Source organism: Ahaetulla prasina, chromosome 10 (assembly GCF_028640845.1).
Source record: "Ahaetulla prasina isolate Xishuangbanna chromosome 10, ASM2864084v1, whole genome shotgun sequence".
Taxonomy (NCBI): Eukaryota; Metazoa; Chordata; class Lepidosauria; order Squamata; family Colubridae; genus Ahaetulla; species Ahaetulla prasina.
The window spans coordinates 29,217,332-29,239,906 of NC_080548.1; the positions used below are offsets into that span (position 1 = coordinate 29,217,332).

The window sequence follows — 22,575 nt, forward strand, 5'->3', positions numbered from 1 at the left end:
TTTGTCGTATTGTTTTTTTTTCCAAAGAAAATATTGCTGTGGGGATCCGGTGATCCGTTTCCTCCCAACAGGACTACTCACCGCCAGCAATTCCGTCTCGGTGAGGTTCCAAAATCTCTTCCAGAAATGGACATCCAAGTTCTGAGTAATGCGCTCAAACTCTGATCCTCGCAGTTCAGGGTCAATGGCGAATTTCCCGCTCATGAAGAGAGAGCCCGCAGCCACTCCTGCACGGAGGAAGGAAGGGAGGGAGGGAAAGGAAGAGATGGATGGATGGAAGGAAGGAAGGAGAATAAGATTGGAGGGAGGGAGGAAAGGATAGATATAGAGACAGAGAAGAGGGAGGGAGGGAGGGCGGAAGAGAGGAAGGAAGGAAGGGAGGGAGGGAGGGAGGGAGGAAGGGAAAGGAAGTGATGGATGGATGGAAGGAAGGAGAATAAGATTAGAGGGAGGGAGGGAGGGAGGGAGGGAGGAAAGGATAGATATAGAGACAGAGAAGAGGAAAGGAGGGAGGGAGGGAGGAAGGAAGGGAGGGAGGGAAAGGAAGTGATGGATGGATGGATGGAAGGAGAATAAGATTAGAGGGAGGGAGGAAAGGATAGATATAGAGACAGAGAAGAGGGAGGGAGGGCGGAAGAGAGGAAGGAAGGGAGGGAGGGAGGGAGGGAGGAAGGGAAAGGAAGTGATGGATGGATGGAAGGAAGGAGAATAAGATTAGAGGGAGGGAGGGATAGATATAGAGACAGAGAAGAGGGAGGGAGGGAGGCGGAAGAGAGGAAGGAAGGGAGGAGGAGGAGGGAGGGAGGAAGGAAAGGAAGTGATGGATGGATGGAAGGAAGGAGAATAAGATTAGAGGGAGGGAGGAGGGAGGAGGGAGGAAAGGATAGATATAGAGACAGAGAAGAGGAAAGGAGGGAGGGAGGGAGGAAGGAAGGGAGGGAGGGAAAGGAAGTGATGGATGGATGGATGGAAGGAGAATAAGATTAGAGGGAGGGAGGAAAGGATAGATATAGAGACAGAGAATAAGATTGGAGGGAGGGAGGAAAGGATAGATATAGAGACAGAGAAGAGGGAGGGAGGGAGGGCGGAAGAGAGGAAGGAAGGAAGGGAGGGAGGGAGGGAGGGAGGAAAGGAAGTGATGGATGGATGGAAGGAAGGAGAATAAGATTAGAGGGAGGGAGGGAGGGAGGGAGGGAGGAAAGGATAGATATAGAGACAGAGAAGAGGAAAGGAGGGAGGGAGGGAGGGAGGAAGGGAGGGAGGGAAAGGAAATGATGGATGGATGGATGGAAGGAGAATAAGATTAGAGGGAGGGAGGAAAGGATAGATATAGAGACAGAGAAGAGGAAGAAAGGGAGGGAGGGAGGGAGGGAAGAAGGAATATATACCCATATATTTCAAGTTCAAACTTCTAAGGCCTAAAATGCAAGGAGAAGCCCCTTTTCCCCAGTGGCATTAATGCACTTTGGGTGGGTGGGGGCTAGCTAGGATTCTTGTAGGGACCTCCTCACACTAGGGGAAGGGAAGGCTCTGCGAGGGCAACACAACCACCGGGTAACTCTTATTGAAGGATGAGGACTTGAGTCCTGATACTCACCAATGCCGGAGGTGTTACGTTTGTAATTCTCCCCGAAGGAGACCAGGCTGATGGCAATGGTCTGCAGGAAAGGCCGGATCGAAGGAGCAAACTGCAAGACCAAGAATCAACGTGAGAAGTGATGAGCAATCCTGTTTTGTTTTATTTTTTTCATGACACCCAAATCCTGCCTGCTGTTTCAACACCGGCTCCAGAACTGAATTTATACTTATTACTGAAATGTATTTTATTTATCCGTGTCAGAAGCATCACAATTCAAATACGGCATACTATAAGACATAATGTTTAAAACATAAAATGCAAGAATAGAATGGAATGGAATGGAATGGAATGGATTGGATTGGAATAGAATAGAATAGAATAGAATAGAATAGAATAGAATAGAATAGAATAGAATAGAATAGAATAGAATAGAATAGAAAATATGGGATGGGATGGGATGGAATGGAATGGAATGGAATGGAATGGAATAGAATAGAATAGAATAGAATAGAATAGAATAGAATAGAATAGAATAGAATAGAATAGAATAGAAAATATGGGATGGGATGGGATGGAATGGAATGGAATGGAATGGAATGGAATGGAATGGAATAGAATAGAATAGAATAGAATAGAATAGAATAGAATAGAATAGAAAATATGGGATGGGATGGGATGGGATGGGATGGGATAGAATGGAATAGAATAGAAAATATGGGATGGGATGGGATGGGATGGGATGGGATAGAATGGAATAGAATAGAAAATATGGGATGGGATGGGATGGGATGGGATGGGATAGAATGGAATAGAATGGAATGGAATGGAATAGAATAGAATAGAATAGAATAGAATAGAATAGAATAGAATAGAATAGAATAGAATAGAATAGAAAATATGGGTTGGATTGGATTGGATTGGAGTGGAATAGAATAGAATAGAATAGAATAGAATAGAATAGAATAGAATAGAAAATATGGGATGGGATGGGATGGGATGGAATGGAATAGAATAGAATGGAATAGAATAGAAAATATGGGATGGGATGGGATGGGATGGAATAGAATAGAATAGAATAGAATAGAATAGAAAATATGGGATGGGATGGGATGGGATGGGATGGGTTGGAATGGAATGGAATGGAATGGAATGGAATGGAATGGAATAGAATAGAATAGAATAGAATAGAATAGAATAGAATAGAATAGAAAATATGGGATGGGATGGGATGGGATGGGTTGGAATGGAATGGAATGGAATGGAATGGAATGGAATGGAATAGAATAGAATAGAATAGAATAGAATAGAATAGAATAGAATAGAATAGAATAGAATAGAAAATATGGGATGGGATGGGATGGAATGGAATAGAATAGAATAGAATAGAATAGAATAGAATAGAAAATATGGGATGGGATGGAATGGAATAGAATAGAATGGAATAGAATAGAAAATATGGGATGGAATGGAATGGAATGGAATAGAATAGAATAGAATAGAATAGAATAGAAAATATGGGATGGGATGGGATGGGATGGGATGGGTTGGAATGGAATGGAATGGAATGGAATGGAATGGAATGGAATGGAATAGAATAGAATAGAATAGAATAGAATAGAATAGAATAGAATAGAAAATATGGGATGGGATGGGATGGGATGGGATGGGTTGGAATGGAATGGAATGGAATGGAATGGAATGGAATGGAATAGAATAGAATAGAATAGAATAGAATAGAATAGAATAGAATAGAATAGAAAATATGGGATGGGATGGGATGGAATGGAATAGAATAGAATAGAATAGAATAGAATAGAATAGAAAATATGGGATGGGATGGAATGGAATAGAATAGAATGGAATAGAATAGAAAATATGGGATGGAATGGAATAGAATAGAATAGAATAGAATAGAATAGAATAGAATAGAATAGAATAGAATAGAAAATATGGGATGGGATGGGATGGGATGGGATGGAATAGAATAGAATAGAATAGAATAGAATAGAATAGAATAGAATAGAATAGAATAGAATAGAAAATATGGGATGGGATGGGATGGGATGGAATAGAATAGAATAGAATAGAATAGAATAGAATAGAATAGAATAGAAATGGGATGGGATGGGATGGGATGGGATGGGATGGAATAGAATAGAATAGAATAGAATAGAATAGAATAGAATAGAATAGAATAGAAAATATGGGATGGGATGGGATGGGATGGGATGGAATGGAATGGAATGGAATGGAATGGAATGGAATGGAATAGAATAGAATAGAATAGAATAGAATAGAATAGAATAGAATAGAAAATATGGGATGGGATGGGATGGGATGGGATGGGTTGGAATGGAATGGAATGGAATGGAATGGAATGGAATGGAATGGAATAGAATAGAATAGAATAGAATAGAATAGAATAGAATAGAATAGAATAGAATAGAAAATATGGGATGGGATGGGATGGAATAGAATAGAATAGAATAGAATAGAATAGAAAATATGGGATGGGATGGAATGGAATAGAATAGAATGGAATAGAATAGAAAATATGGGATGGGATGGAATAGAATAGAATAGAATAGAATAGAATAGAATAGAATAGAATAGAATAGAATAGAATAGAATAGAATAGAAAATATGGGATGGGATGGGATGGGATGGGATGGAATAGAATAGAATAGAATAGAATAGAATAGAATAGAATAGAATAGAATAGAATAGAAAATATGGGATGGGATGGGATGGGATGGAATAGAATAGAATAGAATAGAATAGAATAGAATAGAATAGAATAGAAAATATGGGATGGGATGGGATGGGATGGGATAGAATAGAATAGAATAGAATAGAATAGAATAGAATAGAATAGAATAGAATAGAATAGAATTCTTGATTGACCAAGTGTGACTGGACACACAAGGAAATTGTCTTCGGTGCATAAGTTCTTGTTGTACATAAAAGCTATAAGGGATAAATCATGATCATAGTCATCATAAAAATATGTTCATCGTAAATCATATGACGCAACACTGAGTGATGGAATCAACATAAATCATACTAGGAAACTAAATAAAACAATATAAACCATAAAGATACAAGCAACAGAGTTATAGTCATGTAGAAAAACAGGCAATAGGAAAGATGAGAAGAATAATATTAATACAGTCTTAGTGAATAGTTTGACAGTGTTGAAGGAATTATTTGCTTAGCAGAGTGATGGCGTTCAGGAAAAACCTGTTCTTGTCTCTAGTTGTTCTGGTGTGCAGTGCTCTGTAGCGTCGTTTTGAGAGTAGGAGTTGAAACAGTTTATGTCCAGGATGTGAGGGGTCTGTAAATATTTTCCCAGCCCTCTTTTTGATTCGTGCAGTATACAGGTCCTCAATGGAAGGCAGGTTGGTAGCAATTATTTTTTCTGCAGTTCTAATTATCCTCTGAAGTCTGTGTTTTTCTTGTTGGGTTGCAGAACCAAACCAGACAGTTCTAGAGCTGCAGATGACAATAATTCCTCTGTAGAACTGGATCAGCAGCTCCTTGGGCAGTCTGAGCTTTCCGAGGTACGAGTGAAATAAGATTTTGCCCAGTAACTAACAACGTGAATTGCTTTCGGTTTGACCTTCCATGAGATCCTGTAAGTGTACACGGATCGGGACACAAAGGGCAAGCTATGCAATAGGTGTTATTGTCACCACGATCAGCAAAGGGCAGAAGCCACCGGATAGCTGCAGCAAGGCTGCTGAAGAGTGACAGGCAAGAACTGGAGACAGGAGGTGGGGGGGGGGGGCGGAGAAATGCAGGAACATGCCTGACTTGTTCAGGGCCGGTTGGTCAAGGTTGCAGCTTGTACGGGAAAGTGGGGGGGAGGGGGAAATATTAAACAGCAAGGTCACCACTGCAGTCTGGTAACAGGGAGGCGACAGCAATGACGATAGGGCCCTTTTTAATGAATTCAAACGGCAACTCGGGTTGTGTCTGTGTGTTGTGGGGTAGAGATGAATAGCTGATGGGAAATAATATGAGTTCTGACGTCTGCAGAGCTGTGTTTCTCAACCTTGGGCCCTTTAAGAGGTCTGGACTTCAACTCCCAGAATTCCCCAGCTGGGGAATTCTGGGAGTTGAAGTCCAGACCTCTTAAAGGGCCCAAGTTCGAGAAACACTGTTGTAGAATTAAATATTCAGCGATCAGCATTCTCACTATGTATGAGTTGGGCGGCTGTATACATTTGTTTAGTACATAATAATAACATAAACTGACTTCCTCAGGATGTTTCTGGCCCTCGGGGAAACTGTGCTTGCAAACTACCTTATTCCCTCACCCAGTCTCATGTGTGTATGTGTTCCAAAAACAGACAAAAAAGAAGCAAACACAAGATATTGCCTGGACCACCTAAAATGTATCAGCAGCAGGAAAACGAAGTCCAATTCCTTCAAAAAAAAAAAATCCAGCTGGGGATGAGATCAAAGAGCTTAAAATCAATCGGAATAGAGAGCTGGAAGGGACCTTGGGGGTTCTTCTAGTCCAGGGGTACTCCAACCTTGGTCCCTTTAAGACTTGTGGACTTCAACTCCCAGAGTTCCTCAGCCAGCTTTGCTGGCTGAAGGACTCTGGGAGTTGAAGTCCATAAGTCTTAAAGGGACCAAGGTTGGAGACCCCTGTTCTAGTCTAACTCCCCTTGCTCAAGCAGGAGACCCTATATAATTTGAGACAAATGCAATTTTCTTCACTTCTTCAAAACCCCCAGTGGTGGAGGACCTCTCTTCTTCAAAGCCTCCACAACTTCTAGTGGCAAGCTGTTCCTCTGGTTAATTGTTCTCACTTTTAGGAAGTTTCTCCTTAATTCCGGGTTACTTCTCTCTTTGTTTAGGATTAGCCATAAAAAAGCTCCTTGAGTGATTTTGGGCCAATCACCAGGTTAATGGTCTTAGGCGGGAAAACCCAGCTGGGTGTCTTTGGGCCTCTCTCCCTCAGCCCAGCCCACCTCACAGGATTGTTGTTGTGGGGAAAATAGGAGGAGGAAGATGAGTTGGATATGTTCGTCACCTTGAGTTATTTGTAACAAAGGCAAAGGATGCAAACAAGTAAACAAACCCACACGTACATATATACGATAATCCTAATTAATATACATAGAATAACAGAGTTGGAAGGGACCTTGGAGGTCTTCTAGTCCAACCCTCTGCTTAGGCAGGAAACCCTACACCACTTCAGGCAAATGGTTATCCAATCTCTTATTAAAAACTTCCCGTTTCTTTGCCAGTAAATATAAATTTAACACAAAATAGTTTGTCGTGAAAGCGACTGCCTGCGAGGGCTCCTTGGATCGGGGCTGAAAGGCGAAAGGGAAGAATATGCTCCCTCCCATATTTGGGTAGACCAGGTTGCTTCGATAGGGAAAAAAAACACCACTTAATCTCTCCCCTGGTACAGCTGACATAGCGAGGAGAACCTGTGGCTTAGAGGTTAATACATCTGCGTAATATGCAAGCAAGCCAAGGTTCGAATCCCAGAAGAGTATGCCAAGCTGATGAGAACTAAATAGTTTGAAATAGATCTATACTAGTCTCCCTTTATTTATATTTATATCTATATCTGTATTTGTAGGTCTTGGCGTATTCGGGTCTTTTCCCATGTAAGGTTGAGATTATCTTGGCGATGTTTCGACGAGGTCTCATTTGTCATCTTCAGGCTGGTGCTTACGGCTTCGTGCTTGTGCGAGCATAGTGTGGTCGGAGCTGCTGTCTCTCTCTTCGTGCTTGTGCTTTTCTTGCACAAGCACGAAGCCGTAAGCACCAGCCTGAAGATGACGAGTGAGACCTCGTCAAAACATCGCCAAGATAATGTCAACCTTACACGGGAAAAGACCCGAATACACCAAAACCTACATACCTATACCCGTGAAAACCTACAAAAACAAATATCTATCTCTCTCTCTCTCTCTCTCTCTCTCTATGACACCTCCGTCTAGGCTATGTGGGTTTCACCTCACAGATGCAATATGGCCGCCTCGACAATCCTTACCTGAAAGCCCATGCAGCGCCCGTAAAAACACCCCTTCTGCATCGTGACGTATTCCCGGAGAAATTGTTCCGAGAGGCCTCGATCCTCGTGGTTGAAGAGGTAGCCGGGGCGGTTCTGGGTCAGCAGATGTTGGGCTAGGTAAACCAAAGCCCGGAGCTGAGTCAAGGCGACACAGTACGCTTCCAGCTCGGAGCAATTGTGGTTGGTACGGAAGAAGATGCTGCGGCGGTTGGTGGCCACGTACCGGCTCTTGTGGATGATGTGAGCCACGCAGCAGCGCACCGTCTGGGCCAGGCTGCGGTAGCCGTTGGCCGGCGTGTGCTCATCCAGGTCGAAGATATGGTAGATGGCGGAGAAGTGGTCGAGCATCGGTTCCAGGCACCGGGCATGTTCTCGGATGGTGGTGAAGGCGGCCAGGAAACGTTGGCCGGTCTCGGTGGGGACGTTCTGGAAAAAAGCCACGTTATCCTCGGCCAGCGTAAGCAAGGTTTGGAAGAGCGGCCGGGCATCCATGGTGCTGGAATTGGGGGAGCCTGCGAAGGGAGAAAGAGAAAGGAATGAAACCGTTCCAAGAAAAGAGACAAGATTAAGGAGGAGATTTCGGAGGCAGAATAGAATAGAATAGAATAGAATAGAATAGAATAGAATAGAATAGAATAGAATAGAATAGAATAGAATAGAATAACAAGAGTTGGAAGGGACCTTGGCAGTCTTCTAGTCCTCAAGGTCCCATATAGAATAGAATAGAATAGAATAGAATAGAATAGAATAGAATAGAATAGAATAGAATAGAATAACAAGAGTTGGAAGGGACCTTGGCGGTCTTCTAGTCCTCAAGGTCCCATTTTGAATAGAATAGAATAGAATAGAATAGAATAGAATAGAATAGAATAGAATAGAATAGAATAGAATAGAATAGAATAGAATTCTTTATTGGCCAAGTATGATTGGACACTCAAGGAATTTGTCTTAGGTGCGTATGCTCTCAGTGTACATAAGGAGAATAAAAAACATTCATCAAGAATAAAATGATACAATACTTAGTGATAGTCAAGGTTACTAATAAGCTCTCAAATCGTACTAGGAAACAAATAAAAACCAATATAAATTGAAAGATACAAGCAACATGGTTAGAGTAATAAGTGGGAAGAGATAGATACTAGTAAGGAAGAGAAGAATAATAGTAATGCAGACTTAATGAATAGTTTGACAGTGTTGAGGGAATTATTTGTTTAGCTGAGTGATGGCATTCGGGAAGAAACTCTTCTGGTGTCTAGTTGTGTGCAGTGCTCTATAGCATCGTTTCGAGGGTAGGAGTTGAAACAGTTTATGTTCCGGATGTGAGGGGTCTGTAAATATTTTCCCAGCCCTCTTTTTGACTTGTGCAGTATACAGATCCTCAAAACAAGGCAGGTTGGTAGCCATGTTTTTTTCTGCAATTCTAATTATCCTCTGAAGTCTCTGTCTGTCTTGTTGGGTTGCAGAACCGAACCAGACAGTTATAGAGGTGCAGATGACAGACTCAATAATTCCTCAGCAGAACTGTATCAGCAGCTCCTTGGAGAATTTGAGCTTTCTGAGTTGGCGCAGAAAGACCATTCTCTGTTGTGCTTTTCTGATGATGTTTTTGATGTTAAGTGTCCATTTTAAGTCTTGAGATATGATAGAACCTAGAAACTTGAAGGACTCTACTGTTGATACTGTGCTGTCTAGTATTGTAAGAGGTGGAAGTATGGAAGGGTTTCTCCTAAAACCCACCACCATTTTGATGGTTTTGAATGTATTTAGTTCAAGACTGTTCTTGAAAGAGGAGAGAACGGATGGCGTGGCCCAAACTTCTTACTTTTACTTACATTCTCCTGTCTCAGCTAAATATTCCATAAGGACCATGTAGCTCCTGGAGGACTCCTTGGCCCTATAAGAGGAGGGGGCATCGCTTAATACAGCAGCAATCCTCAAAGGAGTTCCATCTCAGCCCCCAATTCTTCTTCTCCGTTGTCCAGCCTTTTGAGGCTGGACAGAAGGAGACAGGACGAAGCAAGAGAGGACCAAGGACATCAGGAGAGGACCAAAGGACATTTGGTCACAGAAAGGAGAGAAAGCTTAGCCTCAGAGGGTTGCAACCTCGACAACTTTCTTAAGACTTGCGGATTCCCAGAATTCTGGACGTTGAAGTCCCATCTGTTGAAGTTTTAAAGTTGCCAAGTTCGGACAGCCCTGGCTTAACCCCGTAACTTGTAATTCACGTCTCTCTCCATCTATTTTGACTTCTCTTCTTCAACTCCCCACCAAAAAAAATAAAACAAAAAGTACAATTGCCACGAATTTCCCTTCTGGGGAGTGGAGGAGGCAGGGAAACTGCAAACTGCAATACCCACAATTTTTGCCAGATTGTTGTTCTCTCTTTTCCCACCGGCCCAGTGGGAAAAAGCGCGCACACACACACACACACACACAGAGTTCTCTCCCCAGCCCCATTTTGGCTACTTAGGAACCGCAGTTTCGGGCGGTCTAGTTTTCCACCCTGGAAGACCCTTCCCAGGCGCTGTCCCTCCCTCTCCTCCCAAACCCCAAAGAAATTTAAGAAAAGATCTCTCTGCCAGGGGGAGACCACCCCTCATCCCGCAAAGGAGATGGAGAGAATTGTATTTTGGATTCCCCCTCTTTTCCCCCCCAAGAGTTTGCGAAGAGAGAGAGAGAAAGAGAGAGAGAGAGAGAGAGATATCGGTGGGCATCTGTGCCCACAACTGAGACCCTTCCCCGTTTGGTTAACAAATTCCCCCCTGTGCAAGGTCGGATCTCGGATGGGGTGGGGGGGGGATCCTGCTGCGAGGAGGAGAAGAAGAGAACAACTTACCCGGGGTGTCAACTAACCGGCATCCAGCTTTTCTCTGATGAAGGGATCGAGTTGCCTTACAATCACTGGCTGACTTAAAACAAGGCTGGGGAAACTGACTCCGCCTTTAGAGGATGAAAAGGAGGGGTCAGTCCAGAAGAAGGGGGGGGGGGAGGAAAGCAGAAGGAGCACACCCCCCCCACCCCCACCCCCCGCTTGCTTGCTGGGTGAAGGGGTACAGGCTAAACACAATGCTTAAATTTGACCTACCACAATAAGGCCTGGGGAGCAAGGAAAACAGGATGGAAGGACTGATGTCTCTCTCTCTCTCTCTTTCCCTCCCTCTGTCTGTCTTTCTCTCTTTTCTCTCTCTCGCTCTTTTCTCTTTTGCTCTCTCACTCTTTTTCTCTTTCTCTCTCTCTCTTTCCCTCCCTCTGTCTGTCTTTCTCTCTTTTCTCTCTCTCGCTCTTTCTCTCTTCCTCTTCTTCTGTTTCGCTCTCTTTCTCTCTTCCTCTCTCTCACACACTTTCTCTCTCTGTCTTTCTCTCTCTTTCCCGCTCTCTCTTTCTCTTTTGCTCTCTCACTCTCTTTTTCTCTTTCTCTCTCTTTCTTTCTCTCTCTCTCTCTCTCTCTCTGTCTTTCTCTCTCTTTCTCTCTATCACTCTTTCTCTTTCTCCTCTGCATGAACTTACTTTTTTCCCCGAGAAGATCATCTCCTCCAGAGACAGGAATTCTGGGCTAGCAGATCAACCTTCCTCTGAAATGCCATTTCTGGAATACATCAGGCACCACAAAATAGATCTTTAAGGAGAAATCTGGGTACCCATGGCAAGGTTTTTTTGGGGGGAGTGGGGGGGGGGCTGCGTAAGGGGAAAGGAGGAAGATTTGGAGGCAGGAGGAGCAGGAATGATCAAAGGTCGTAAGTCATTTTGTGTAACTTCCGTTGTAACTTCGAACCGTCATGAAAATGAATTGTAAGCCAAGGGCTATCTCTACACATCATTCTCCTAAAACCATGATCAGCTGACACATGGAGCCCTTTCTGCGGGCACATGAGCTGTCGGCCAGCTCAGCTCTACCACGTATGTGCGCGCACCTCCTGCCAGCTGATTTTTGGGATGCGTGGAGATCATGCGCGGATGCACGGGGTGGACCATGGGGGAGTTTGGCGCGTTCCCCCCCCCCCCATGGCCCGGCTTTGGACCCAGGAGGCTGCAGGGAGGATCTTAGACCCAAAACAAGGGGTGGGTCGTGCTCACACGCGTGGGGACCGGGGGGGAAGCCGGGGGAGTCATGTTTGCATGCTTGGGGGGGACGCATTGCATTATGGATGCTGGCACGCATGGCACACGACGGGAAAAAGGTTAGCCACCCCTGCCCTAAAATGATGCTTTGTGATTCTCGGGTTGAATTTCCAGGTCACACAATTTGCAAAGTGAGCGCTGGCGGAGTGAAGGCATTTGCCCCAGATCTCCTGCATGGAATTTCATCCGAAGCCCCGTGAAGTTCAAGTTCTAAGAAAAAAAGAGGAATTGTGTGTTCTTTTTTCGCCACTACACAAACAGGGGCCTTTCTCAACACCCTGGAACGCTGCCTCGGCTCTTCACCCTCTTAGGTTTCACGAGTCCTGATCCAATGAAGATGAATCAACTTTTTTAAAGATCCATCTTAAAAACGGTGAATCGTTTTTATGATTTGTTTTTAAGAGGGGCCTATTCTCCCCCACGGATGGGGCTCCGGGGTTGCTGGAAAATAGGAAAGCAATTTGAGCTTTTATACAGCGGACCAAATACGGGTAGTCCTCGACTTACGTCCACCACGGAGGTTTCTGCTGCTAAGTAAAACACTTGGTAAAAGTGAATTTAGGGCCAACGGTACGACTTTTCTTGCCGCGGTTGTTAAGTGAAGCGTTGCGATTGCTAATTTATGCAACCCGGTTGGCTAAGTGAATCGGGCTCCTCCATTGACTTTGCTCATCGGAAGGTCGCAAAAGAGGACGGCTGCGACCGTCATAAATATGAACCAGTTGTCAAGCATCCGAATTCTGATCGCCTGATCAAGCAACGGTTGTAGGTGTGAGAGCACATTCATAAGTAAGTCCCTTTTTGTAACTTTGAACGGTCGCTAAGCGAAGGACTACATTGCTTTTGACCAGAGCAAATAACTATTTTGGTTTGGAAAAGGATCCTTTTAATTCATTGGACTTTCCATCCAAAAGATCCCCGTGTGGATCTTCTCGACATACAAATATACAGAATAATAAGAATTGGAAGGGACCTTAGACGTCTTCTAGTTACCAACCCCCCTGCCCAAGCAGGAAACCTTGTACCATTCTAGAAAAATGACGGTCCACTTAAAAAATCTCCAGTGATGGAGCCGCGGTGTGGCTCAGGCTGTAAGAAGCCTGTTATTAAAACACAGCCTCGAGTCCCACCAGGTCCAAGGTTGACTCAGCCTTCCATCCTTTATAAGGTAGGTAAAACGAGGACCCAGATTGTTGGGGGGGCAATAAGTTGACTTTGTAAAATATACAAATAGAATGAGACTATTGCCTTACACACTGTAAGCCGCCCTGAGTCTTCGGAGAAGGGCGGGATATAAATGTAAATTTAAAAAAAATAAAAATTTCTGGTGGCAAGCCGTTCCACCGATTAATTGTTCTCACGGTCAGGAAATCTCTCTTAACTCTGGATTGGATCTCTTTTTAATGATTGTTCACCCATTACTTCCTATCCTGCCCTCAGGTGCCTTGGAGCAAGGGTCTCAAAACTTGGCAACCTTAAGACCTGTGGACTTCAGCTCCCAGAATTGAAGTCCACCGGTCTTATCTTAAAGTTGCCAAAGTTCGAGACCCCTGTCGTGGAGAACAGGTTGAAACCCCTCCCCGTCTTCTCTGTGACACCTCCTCAAACACTGGGAGACTGGAGAAGGAGGAAGAAGAGGATGGAGTTTTATTTTTATTTTGAACCTCTGGTTCAATATCTCTTACTTTAATATCCTTTTCTGGCTTCGGATTCGTAAAGAAAGCCCTCCGCTTATGATAATTGGGATTATAAGCATGCTGGCTGGGGAATTCTGGGAGTTGAAGTCCACCCGTGACCCATCTCAAAATCCCCCAAGATTGAGAAACACTAGTCTAAACACACTACGGCCTCACACAGAGGTGGCATTCAGCCGGTTCGGGCAAACCGGTAGTGGAAATCGTAGGTGGGTCCGCCCACTTGCTCCAGGTCTATGCCGTCCTATTTAAGCATGTTTCTGAGGCCGTGTACATGGGTGCGCATGAGTGGAAGTGGCGCGTGTGAGCGAAGAATGCACACGCACTCACATTTGTGAACCGGTAGGGAAAGTTTAGTGACTACCACCCCCAAATTCAGATAGTGTGTTTGCCTAAAATAGGCAAGACAGGCTGTTTACTTGGGATCTTCTGGGGAAAAAAACAACAACATTATGTTTTCTTATCCCACCTTCCCAATTTCTCACGCGGGCCTATATATCAGCAGCTGGAATGCCGAGTATTCGGTGTTCACTTCCTTCCTTTGGCGTTGCAGTGTGTGTGTGTGTAAACCCTGCCATTAAAAAACCCCCAAACACAGCCAGCCTCTCAGGAATGAGTGCGATTGTGATGTCAGAGGTGTCAGCCAATCACTGCGGTGTACAGCCAGGTTCTGTCACACCCTACCAGGTGTGAAATTCTCATAATTCATGAATGAAATGGGGATGAGCGAACTATCGGACCATCCTTCTCCGCTAAAAGCAGCCAACGGGCAGGTTACAAAAAGACAAGCCAACGGGCAGGTTACAACACCATCCCGGAACATAAAGCTCCAGATCACCGATTCCTCCGAGCAAGAAACAGTTATGTAAGTCTTGCGTAATGCAACAGGTGTGTTTTAACCGTAGCGTAACCTGTGACATTCACCTAAGGCGGGTTGCCCTTTGAGAGGCACACCGGGTACTGTCAGGGTATCAAGGCTTCATCGCTGTTTACGATTACTGTCAATTAGCAGACGCGCCACGAAGATGTCTTGGCACAACTTGTGCTGCGTGGGTGAACAAATAAGAGGCCTTATCTACGGAGAAAGTGTCGCACGCATCACGTCGGCTTCCCCAGCGATGAAAAGCCACGGGTACTGAATTCCAAACTCCAGTAAGGAGCGCATATAACTAGAGAGCCACTTCAGTTTGCCCGAACCGGCTGAATGCCACCTCTGTGTGAGGCTGTAGTGTGTTTAGACTAGTGTTTCTCAATCTTGGGGGATTTTGAGATGGGTTATGGGTGGTGTAGTGGTTAAGGCACCAGGCTGGGAGACGGTGAGTTCTAGTCTTGCCTTAGGCATGAAAGCCAGCTGGGTGACTTTGACACCAGGAGATTGTGAGTTCTAGTTCCGTCTTAGGCATGAGAGCCAGCTGGGTGACTTTGAGTCAATCACCAGGAGATGGTGAGTTCTAGTCCCATTTTAGCCATGAAAGCCGGCTGGGTGACTTTGAGTCAATCACCAGGAGATGGTGAGTTCTAGTCCCATTTTAGCCATGAAAGCCGGCTGGGTGACTTTGAGTCAATCACCAGGAGATGGGGAGTTCTAGTCCTGCCTTAGGCATGAAAGCCCGCTAGATGGACTTTAAAGCCAGTCCCCCTCTCTCGACCCAATCTATCTCACGGGGTTGTTGCTGTGGAGAAAAGAGGAGGAGGAGGAAGAGGGTGTGTTGGATCTATTCGCTGCCTTGAGTCATTTGTAAAAATAATAATAAAAGGCCAAACAAACAAAGCCATAATGAGGTATACTCTTCCTGGAAGAGACGCAACAACATTACCTTACAGAATAGGGCAGCAATTCTGACTTCTGCCTTACTCATTCCCACGGCATCAGGTATATAAGGATCAGGAGAGCAACATGGAATCCCAAGTGCAGATTCCAGCCCCCATGGAGAAATAACAGAACAACAGAGTTGGAAGGGACCTTGGAAGTCTTCTAAATCCAGGGACCTGCAACCTTGGCAACTGTACGACTTGTGGGACTTCAACTCCCAGAATTCCTCAGCCGCTTTGCAACTTTACGACTTGTGGGACTTCCACTCCCAGAATTCCTCAGCCGCTTTGCAACTTTACGACTCGTGGACTTCCACTCCCAGAATTCCTCAGCCGCTTTGCAACTTTACGACTCGTGGACTTCAACTCCCAGAATTCCTCAACCGGTTTGCAACTTTATGACTTGTGGGACTTCCATTCCCAGAATTCCTCAGCCGCTTTGCAACTTTACAACTTATGGGACTTCAACTCCCAGAATTCCTCAGCCGCTTCGCAACTTTACGACTTGTGGGACTTCAACTCCCAGAATTCCTCAGCCGCTTTGCAACTTTACAACTTGTGGGACTTCAACTCCCAGAATTGCAACTTTGGAGTTGCCAAGGTTGGAGACCCCTGTTCTAGTCCAACCCCTTTGTCAAGCAGGAGACCCTCTAAAATTTCAGACAAATCTCTCTACTTTAAAAAAAAAACAAAAAACCTCCAAGCTTGGAGCACCCCCAAGTCTTGGAGACAAGCTGCTTGGCTGATTAATTGATCTAAGGACCCCACTTCTCTTGTTCCCAGGAAATGACCGTTACTGCCCCGAAACTGACACAACTATCACGGGGGACGAATTCCACCGGTGCCTGGCAGTTCCTTCCCCAGAAGTGGAATTTGGTATGGGGCTGAGTCACTCCTTTGGCAGCTGGAAAGAAAACAACATCATTCGCGAGGAATTGGGGGAAAACTCAGCTGGTGGGGGTGGATTAGGGCAGGGGGCTGTAAACAGCAAAGCGGGCAGTGGGGGAGAGGGCAAGGAACAGGCGGAGGAGGTTCAACAGCTTTGGGGGGGGGGGGGAAAGAGAAATAAAGGAGTTGGGAAACCTACAGAACGCAGAAGTTAAGCCAATCCTTCCCTTCCCCCCCCCCCACGTCCCAGTCCTCAAAGTCTGGGACCCTTTGCCCTTTGACCTCTTGCTGCCGAGAAGGGAAGGAAGCAAAGCAAAGCAAACAAGGGCAAGACTGGGCAAACAATAGCATGGGGGGGGGTAGTCCTGGACTTACAACCATTTGTTCAACTGACCATTCGGAGTTACAACAGGACGGAAGAGAACGACAAGGTAGGAGCGGGGTTTTTTTTTCCACGCTGACGCTATAGAGCACTGCACACCAGAACAACTAGACACAAGAGCAGTTTTTTCCCGAAGGCCATCACTCTGCTAAACAAATAATTCCCTCAACACTGTCAAACTATTTACTGAATCTGCACTACTATTAATCTTCTCATAGTTCCCATCACCAATCTCTTTCCACTTATGACTACATGACTGTAACTTTGTTGCTGGCAATCCTTATGATTTATATTGATATACTGACCATCAATTGTGTTGTAAGTGTTGTACCTTGATGAAGGTATCTTTTCTTTTATGTACACTGAGAGCATATGCACCAAGACAAATTCCTTGTGTGTCCAATCACACTTGGCCAATAAAAAATTCTATTCTATTCTATTCTATTCTATTCTCACTTAACCCCTGTCTTGCTTAGCCACGGAGATGTTTGGGCTCCACTGTGGTCGTAAGTCGAGGACCACCTGTATTCAGGGGTCAGGGATCAGATCCCGCCAGTCGCGGGCTTGGCGAGGGGATACATTCTACGCCTTTCCTTCGAAGCTTCCCCATTCTTTGCTCCCCCCCCCACATCCTCCCCCATTCCGAACCCGGTTACACAAGGCAAAAGAGCATCATATGCCTCTCCTATGTCTCAGCCATCGCTGGCGTTAATTAGGAGGCCCCAGATGGCAAAGGAGATGCCCCCGAGGCCAGCTGTACCAGGCACACAGCGCACAAAACCCTCCTTTGTGGATGCCAGCTGGGGTACCAACCTCCATTCCCCCCACTCCCCGCCCCCCCGTGGGATTCGCACAAAAACAAGGCGTACATCGGAGCCAAGATTTCCCTAGAAAGGGAACATGTAGCATGCCGTCTCCACTCTTTGAAAACGTAGCACCTGGGCAAAAATCAATCAATCAACAGAGCAGGTAACTTTAGCGGCACCTACGAGCGAGCGCAGCTTACCCAACACGCGCTTAAACCAGTCCATAACTCTACGAGCGGCGAAACACACGACGACGCAATGGCAGGAAGCTTGCAAAAACTCAAGGGGCAGACGGCAAACAAACAAAAAAAAGGGAATTAAGGCTTGCAACAGCACCTTTGCCAATTGCCAGGTCGAACTGAAAAATTGAAAACAGAAACACAGACAAGGTTTCCAGCCCTCATGGGTGATGACAACCGGAATGACAAGTGAAAAACAAATGTTGAAGGAAGCTGGCACCATTGCGAGTTTTCCCCACCCTGTTTTTTTTTTCAATGCTGGTGCCAATTTTTGTTCTGGGATAGAGTACTTACAGTGCTTATATTCCAAAATGTGGGTTATGATAGAGCAAGGCGTGGCAATTTGAAGACTTGGGGACTTCAACTCCCAGAATTCCCCCGCCAGCCATGCTGGGAGCTGAAGTCCCCAAATCTTAAAGTTGCCACCTTTGGAGACCTCCTGATAGAGATGAAGTCTCTAGGAAGTAAGGTTCTACATTTAGGCAAGAAGAACAAAATGCACAGGTACGGCATAGGTAGTACCTTGCTCAATAGGAGTAACCGTGAGACGGATCTTGGAGTCCTAGTGGACAACCATTTAGATAGGAGCCAGCAGTGAGCAGCAGCTGCCAAAAAAGTCAACACAGTTCTAGGCTGCATAACCAGAGCGATAGAATCAAGATCACGTGAAGTGTTAATACCACTTTATAAGGCCTTGGTAAGGCCACACTTGGAATACTGCATTCAGTTTTGGTCGCCACGATGTAAAAAAGATGTTGAGACTCTAGAAAGAGTGCAGAGAAGAGCAACAAAAGATGATTAGGGGACTGGAGGCTTAAAACATATGAAGAACGATTGCAGGAACTGGGTATGTCTAGTTTAATGAAAAGAAGGACTAGGGGAGACATGATAGCAGTATTCCAATACCTCAGGGGCTGCCCCAAAGAAGCGGGAGTCAAGCTATTCTCCAAGGCACCTGAGGGTAGGACAAGAAGCAATAGGTGGAAACTAATCAAGGAGAGAAGCAACCTAGAACTAAGGAGAAATTTCCTGATAGTTAGAAAATTAATCAGTGGAACAACTTGCCTCCAGAAGTTGTGAATTCTCCAACAAGTTTTCAAGATGATGTTGGATAACCATTTGTCTGAAGTGGTGTAGGGTTTCCTGCCTAGACAGGGAGTTGGATGAGAAGACCTCCAAGGTTGCTTCCAACTCTGTTATTCTATTCTATTCTATTCTATTCTATTCTATTCTATTCTATTCTATTCTATTCTATTCTATTCTATTCTATTCTATTCTATTCTAAGACATCATTGAAATTGAAGGCTCAGAGAGAGGCACCCTCCCGAATTTTGACGTAGAGAGAAAATATACCAGATTCTCTCTCTCTCTCTCTCATTATGTTGGTGGCAGCAAGGACGTGAAAAATCAATTCATTAAATAGTAGTGCCAAGTTACACTTGGATGGAGTAACAAGAGTTTGTGGCAATCTTGATGTATTTGCAGGTTTGGCATCCTAAGACAGTAGCAATTTCTGAAGGAACAACAAAATGCTTTATCCTTACACATCAGAAGAGGATATATAATAGAAAAATTGACTTCTCTCCCAGCTAATAATTTCATCCGAAAGCATATGAATGGAGTATCGCTGTGTGGTAACACAAGATTAAAAGAGATGTTGTGGTTACTTGGCTTAGAAATACTTCTGTTATGCAATTGGGTTATTTATCCGGCAATTATTTCTTGCGTAAGTAGACAGTTTTTCTTGCTCAAAATCAGTTAACAATAGATAGCTTGGCTAATAAATTTTGTTTTATAAACAAACGAAGCACCCAACAAGGAATTCAGCAAAACTTGAAGAAAACAAGATGTGAGGTACAAAAAGAAAAGAAAAAAAAAAGGTGTTCCTCCACTCCTTTTCCTTCCCTTAACTTCCTATTTCTATTTTTTTCTTGGTATTTTATACAATGAAATAAATATAACGAAATAAATATAATAATCAAAAATCAAAATCAAATAAATGAAAAACAAATGAAATAATAAACAAAAAAAGCGGAATTCAGCAAAAGTTGAAACTCTGAGGCAGTCTCATCCATCATCCATTTTTGTTCAAAATATTAAGAGCAAGTACGAAGGCATGATTCAAGAGTATAGACGCCGCAACCCTGCAATATTTATGGCGCAATTCTATGTCGGGAAGAGTTCTATTAACTCAGATAGAGCTTGATCCAGCTTAAGCATGTTTACGGAGATCAAAAGTATTCTGAAACCCGAGAAAGCAACTTATCCTCTAAGTAACGCGCAACTACTTTGGGAATTAAAAGCCATTTCAGAATTTGAAGGTTTTAACGTTAACGATCCTAAACTTCCCAGAAGTACTTTTCAAAAAGCAAATGGACTTTCTCGATTTTCCCCCCCTTCCTTCTGAAGACCTGAAGAAGCTTCTTGGAGGAGAAGCAAAATGTTTTCAAAAAAAGTCCAGTTGCCTTTTGAAATAGAAAAAAAGCACTTTTGGGAAAACCACGAACCTGGATGATTGAGAATCTCCGCAGACAATCCTAAACCTCAACATTATGTTGTAAAACACATGCACAAGCTCTCTGGATTTTCAAATAGATGCAGCTGATATCTGAATTTGCAGGAAGACACGTGGCAAAAACAACAACAACAACACCCTTTCTCAGGAGCTATAATTGCATGGAATTTCCTTTTGTGTTTCTTGAATTTTGTTTTTTAATGTTTGTTGGCTTTGTCGTCTTGTTTTTGGTATCCCAGCTAGAGTCTGTTTTTTGTCGGGTCAACAACAACTCTTGTAAAAATAAGCACAGAAATCATAGGGAGCAGTGCTAAAATATCACCAAGCAATTCTTAGCACATTAAAAAAAAAATCCTTTTTCCTCATATTTTATTCTCAGCGGCCAACTTTCAGAAGCCTTCAAGCTACCCACGTCACTCGATGCAGCCTAAAATAATAACTCACTGATTTATACATAAACTGCTAAGCTATATTTGTGGTGGCCTTCAGCGATCTTTCCAGCTAAGTAATTTTGACAGCTATGATCCCACTGCCTTGGGTTGGTGCAGCTCCGTCATGATAAAATGTTGGTCCAGTTACACAGCTTCAGTAGTTGGCAAGGATGACGGGATCTGGGACCCAAAACATCAAAACACCCAGCTGATGTCTGCAAGGAGTATAAGTCCTTCCATTCCCCACCATCCAGCCAGAGCTGAAGAAGCTTCTCAGATGAGAAGCGAAACGTCTTCAAAAAAACCCCAAAAACCAGAAAGTCCAGTTGCCTCTTGAAAAAAATGTACTTTTGGGACAACTGTGATCTGGATGACTGAGAATCTCCATCAACAGCCAGCTGATGTATTATTTACAGGGCGAATCTCTCCAATAATTTACATCAGTGTTTCTCAACTTGGAGCATTTTAAGACGTGCAGATTTCAACGCCCAGAATTCTCCAGCCAAGCTTTTGAGAAAAACGGATTTACACTCATTGACTCCGGATTGGCTAAGTCAAACTCCTAGAAAGTCATGAACAGAGTCTGGTCCACCTTTGGAGGCATCATGTTGGGGAAAATGGACTTTCTGAATCAGCAGTCCCGGGCACCTTCTATCCTAGAGGTGGTCAATTTTATGACCCCGTGGACTTCAATTCCTAGAATTCCCGTGCCAGCATGGCCAGCACGGGAATTCTGGGAGTTGAAGTCCATAAGTTCCATCCTAGAACCCCTGTTCTAGCCTCTCCCTCTTTCTAGCAGGGCTCAGTGTCGGGGCCTCCAGATGTCCCCTGGATTCCTTTAGATCAGGGGTCTCCAACCTTGGCAACTTTAAGACGTGTGGACTTCAACTCCCAGAATCCCTCAGCCAGCAAAGCTGGCTGCGGGATTCTGGGAGTTGAAGTCCACACGTCTTAAAGTTGCCAAGGTTGGAGACCCCTGCTTTAGATTACATCTCCCAGAATCCCTGCTGCTTGAATTTTGCAAGCTGGGGATTATGGGAGGCGTAGTCCAAACATATCTGGAGAACCACCCCAAAAAGGTCAGCAGCGCGCATCTCTATGTCCACCATGAATTTCCTCCTTCCAGTTCTCCTTCCCCAAACTTGCTCATCTCCTAAAAAGGCTCATCTCCTTTTCCATCTTCCGTCCGCATTACCCACCCACCCGGACCACAATTCCCAGAATTCCCCAGGAAGAGTTCCAGTTCGAAGGGCAAAAAGTCGTGCCAGGCTCGCTTAAGCTAATGAGGCTGCCCTTGGGTTTCTTTCTCCCACCGTTTGGACCAGGGGTCTCCAACCTTGGCAACTTTAAGCCTGGTGGACTTCAAATCCCAGAATCCCCCAGCCAGCAAAGCTGGCGGAGGAATTCTGGGAGTTGAAGTCCACAAGTCTTACAAGTTGGCTGGGGGATTCTGGGAGTTGAAGTCCACCAGGCTTAAAGTTGCCAAAGCTGGAGACCCCTGTTTGCACGACCACCACCCTCCAAAGCCGCTAGTTTGCATAACTTCCTTGAAGGGGGGGGTCCAGCAGCTGTCAAAGTTCCTTCCCCCCCTCGTAAATGGAATCGTCCGATCCGCGGACCAAGGGCTCTCAAGGCGGGCAGTCCCATTCCTTTTTTTTGGGGGGGGGGTGTTTTAATATCTGCCTGCCCGTCCCGCTCCTTCGCCTTCGACTCACCCAATGGGGCTTCCGTCCACTTCTGCCCACAGGTGGCCCCTTTACGGACCGGTTTCCGCCTCAGCCCGAACATTCGGAAGCGCCACATGACAGCCGCGCACCAATGGGCGGAGGGCGGAGTCGCCGAGGGGGCCCCTTTGGAACGTCACCCCGCCAGTTCCTTTGAAGACAGCGTTCTGAGCCCGCCCCTCCTTTTTTTTTTTTTTTTTTTGGGTGGCCGCCGTTCTTAAAGGGGCCGCCGACCTGAGGAATGCTTTAAAATCAGCTTCGGGAATGTATTTTCTTTGAGTTGACCGCAAGCGGGTTTTTGGTCGGCGCTGCCTATTTGCATGCTAATATTAAAGAGGGAGGA

The 22,575-nt window shown here is 44.8% G+C and overlaps 1 protein-coding gene across 9 annotated transcripts in view; it reads right to left on the minus strand.

Moving 5' to 3' along the window:
• Positions 1-22,337, minus strand: part of LIPE (lipase E, hormone sensitive type) — a 32,325-nt gene extending 9,988 nt beyond the window's left edge. Inside the window, exons 1-7 of one of the 9 annotated variants that reach the window (XM_058196088.1) lie at positions 22,224-22,304; positions 11,130-11,208; positions 10,459-10,562; positions 9,455-9,516; positions 7,602-8,134; positions 1,598-1,688; positions 82-227 (exon numbers count right to left, since the gene is read on the minus strand). In XM_058196088.1, coding sequence (XP_058052071.1) covers positions 82-227; positions 1,598-1,688; positions 7,602-8,134; positions 9,455-9,491 — 807 coding nt within the window. In that variant the 5' untranslated portion in view covers positions 9,492-9,516; positions 10,459-10,562; positions 11,130-11,208; positions 22,224-22,304. Of the gene's footprint in view, positions 1-81; positions 228-1,597; positions 1,689-7,601; positions 8,135-9,454; positions 9,517-10,458; positions 10,563-11,129; positions 11,209-17,523; positions 17,904-22,223 lie in introns of those variants that run through there. The other 8 variants (XM_058196089.1, XM_058196090.1, XM_058196092.1 and 5 more) reach the window with 8 other exon arrangements.
• Positions 22,338-22,575: the final 238 nt, after the last annotated feature.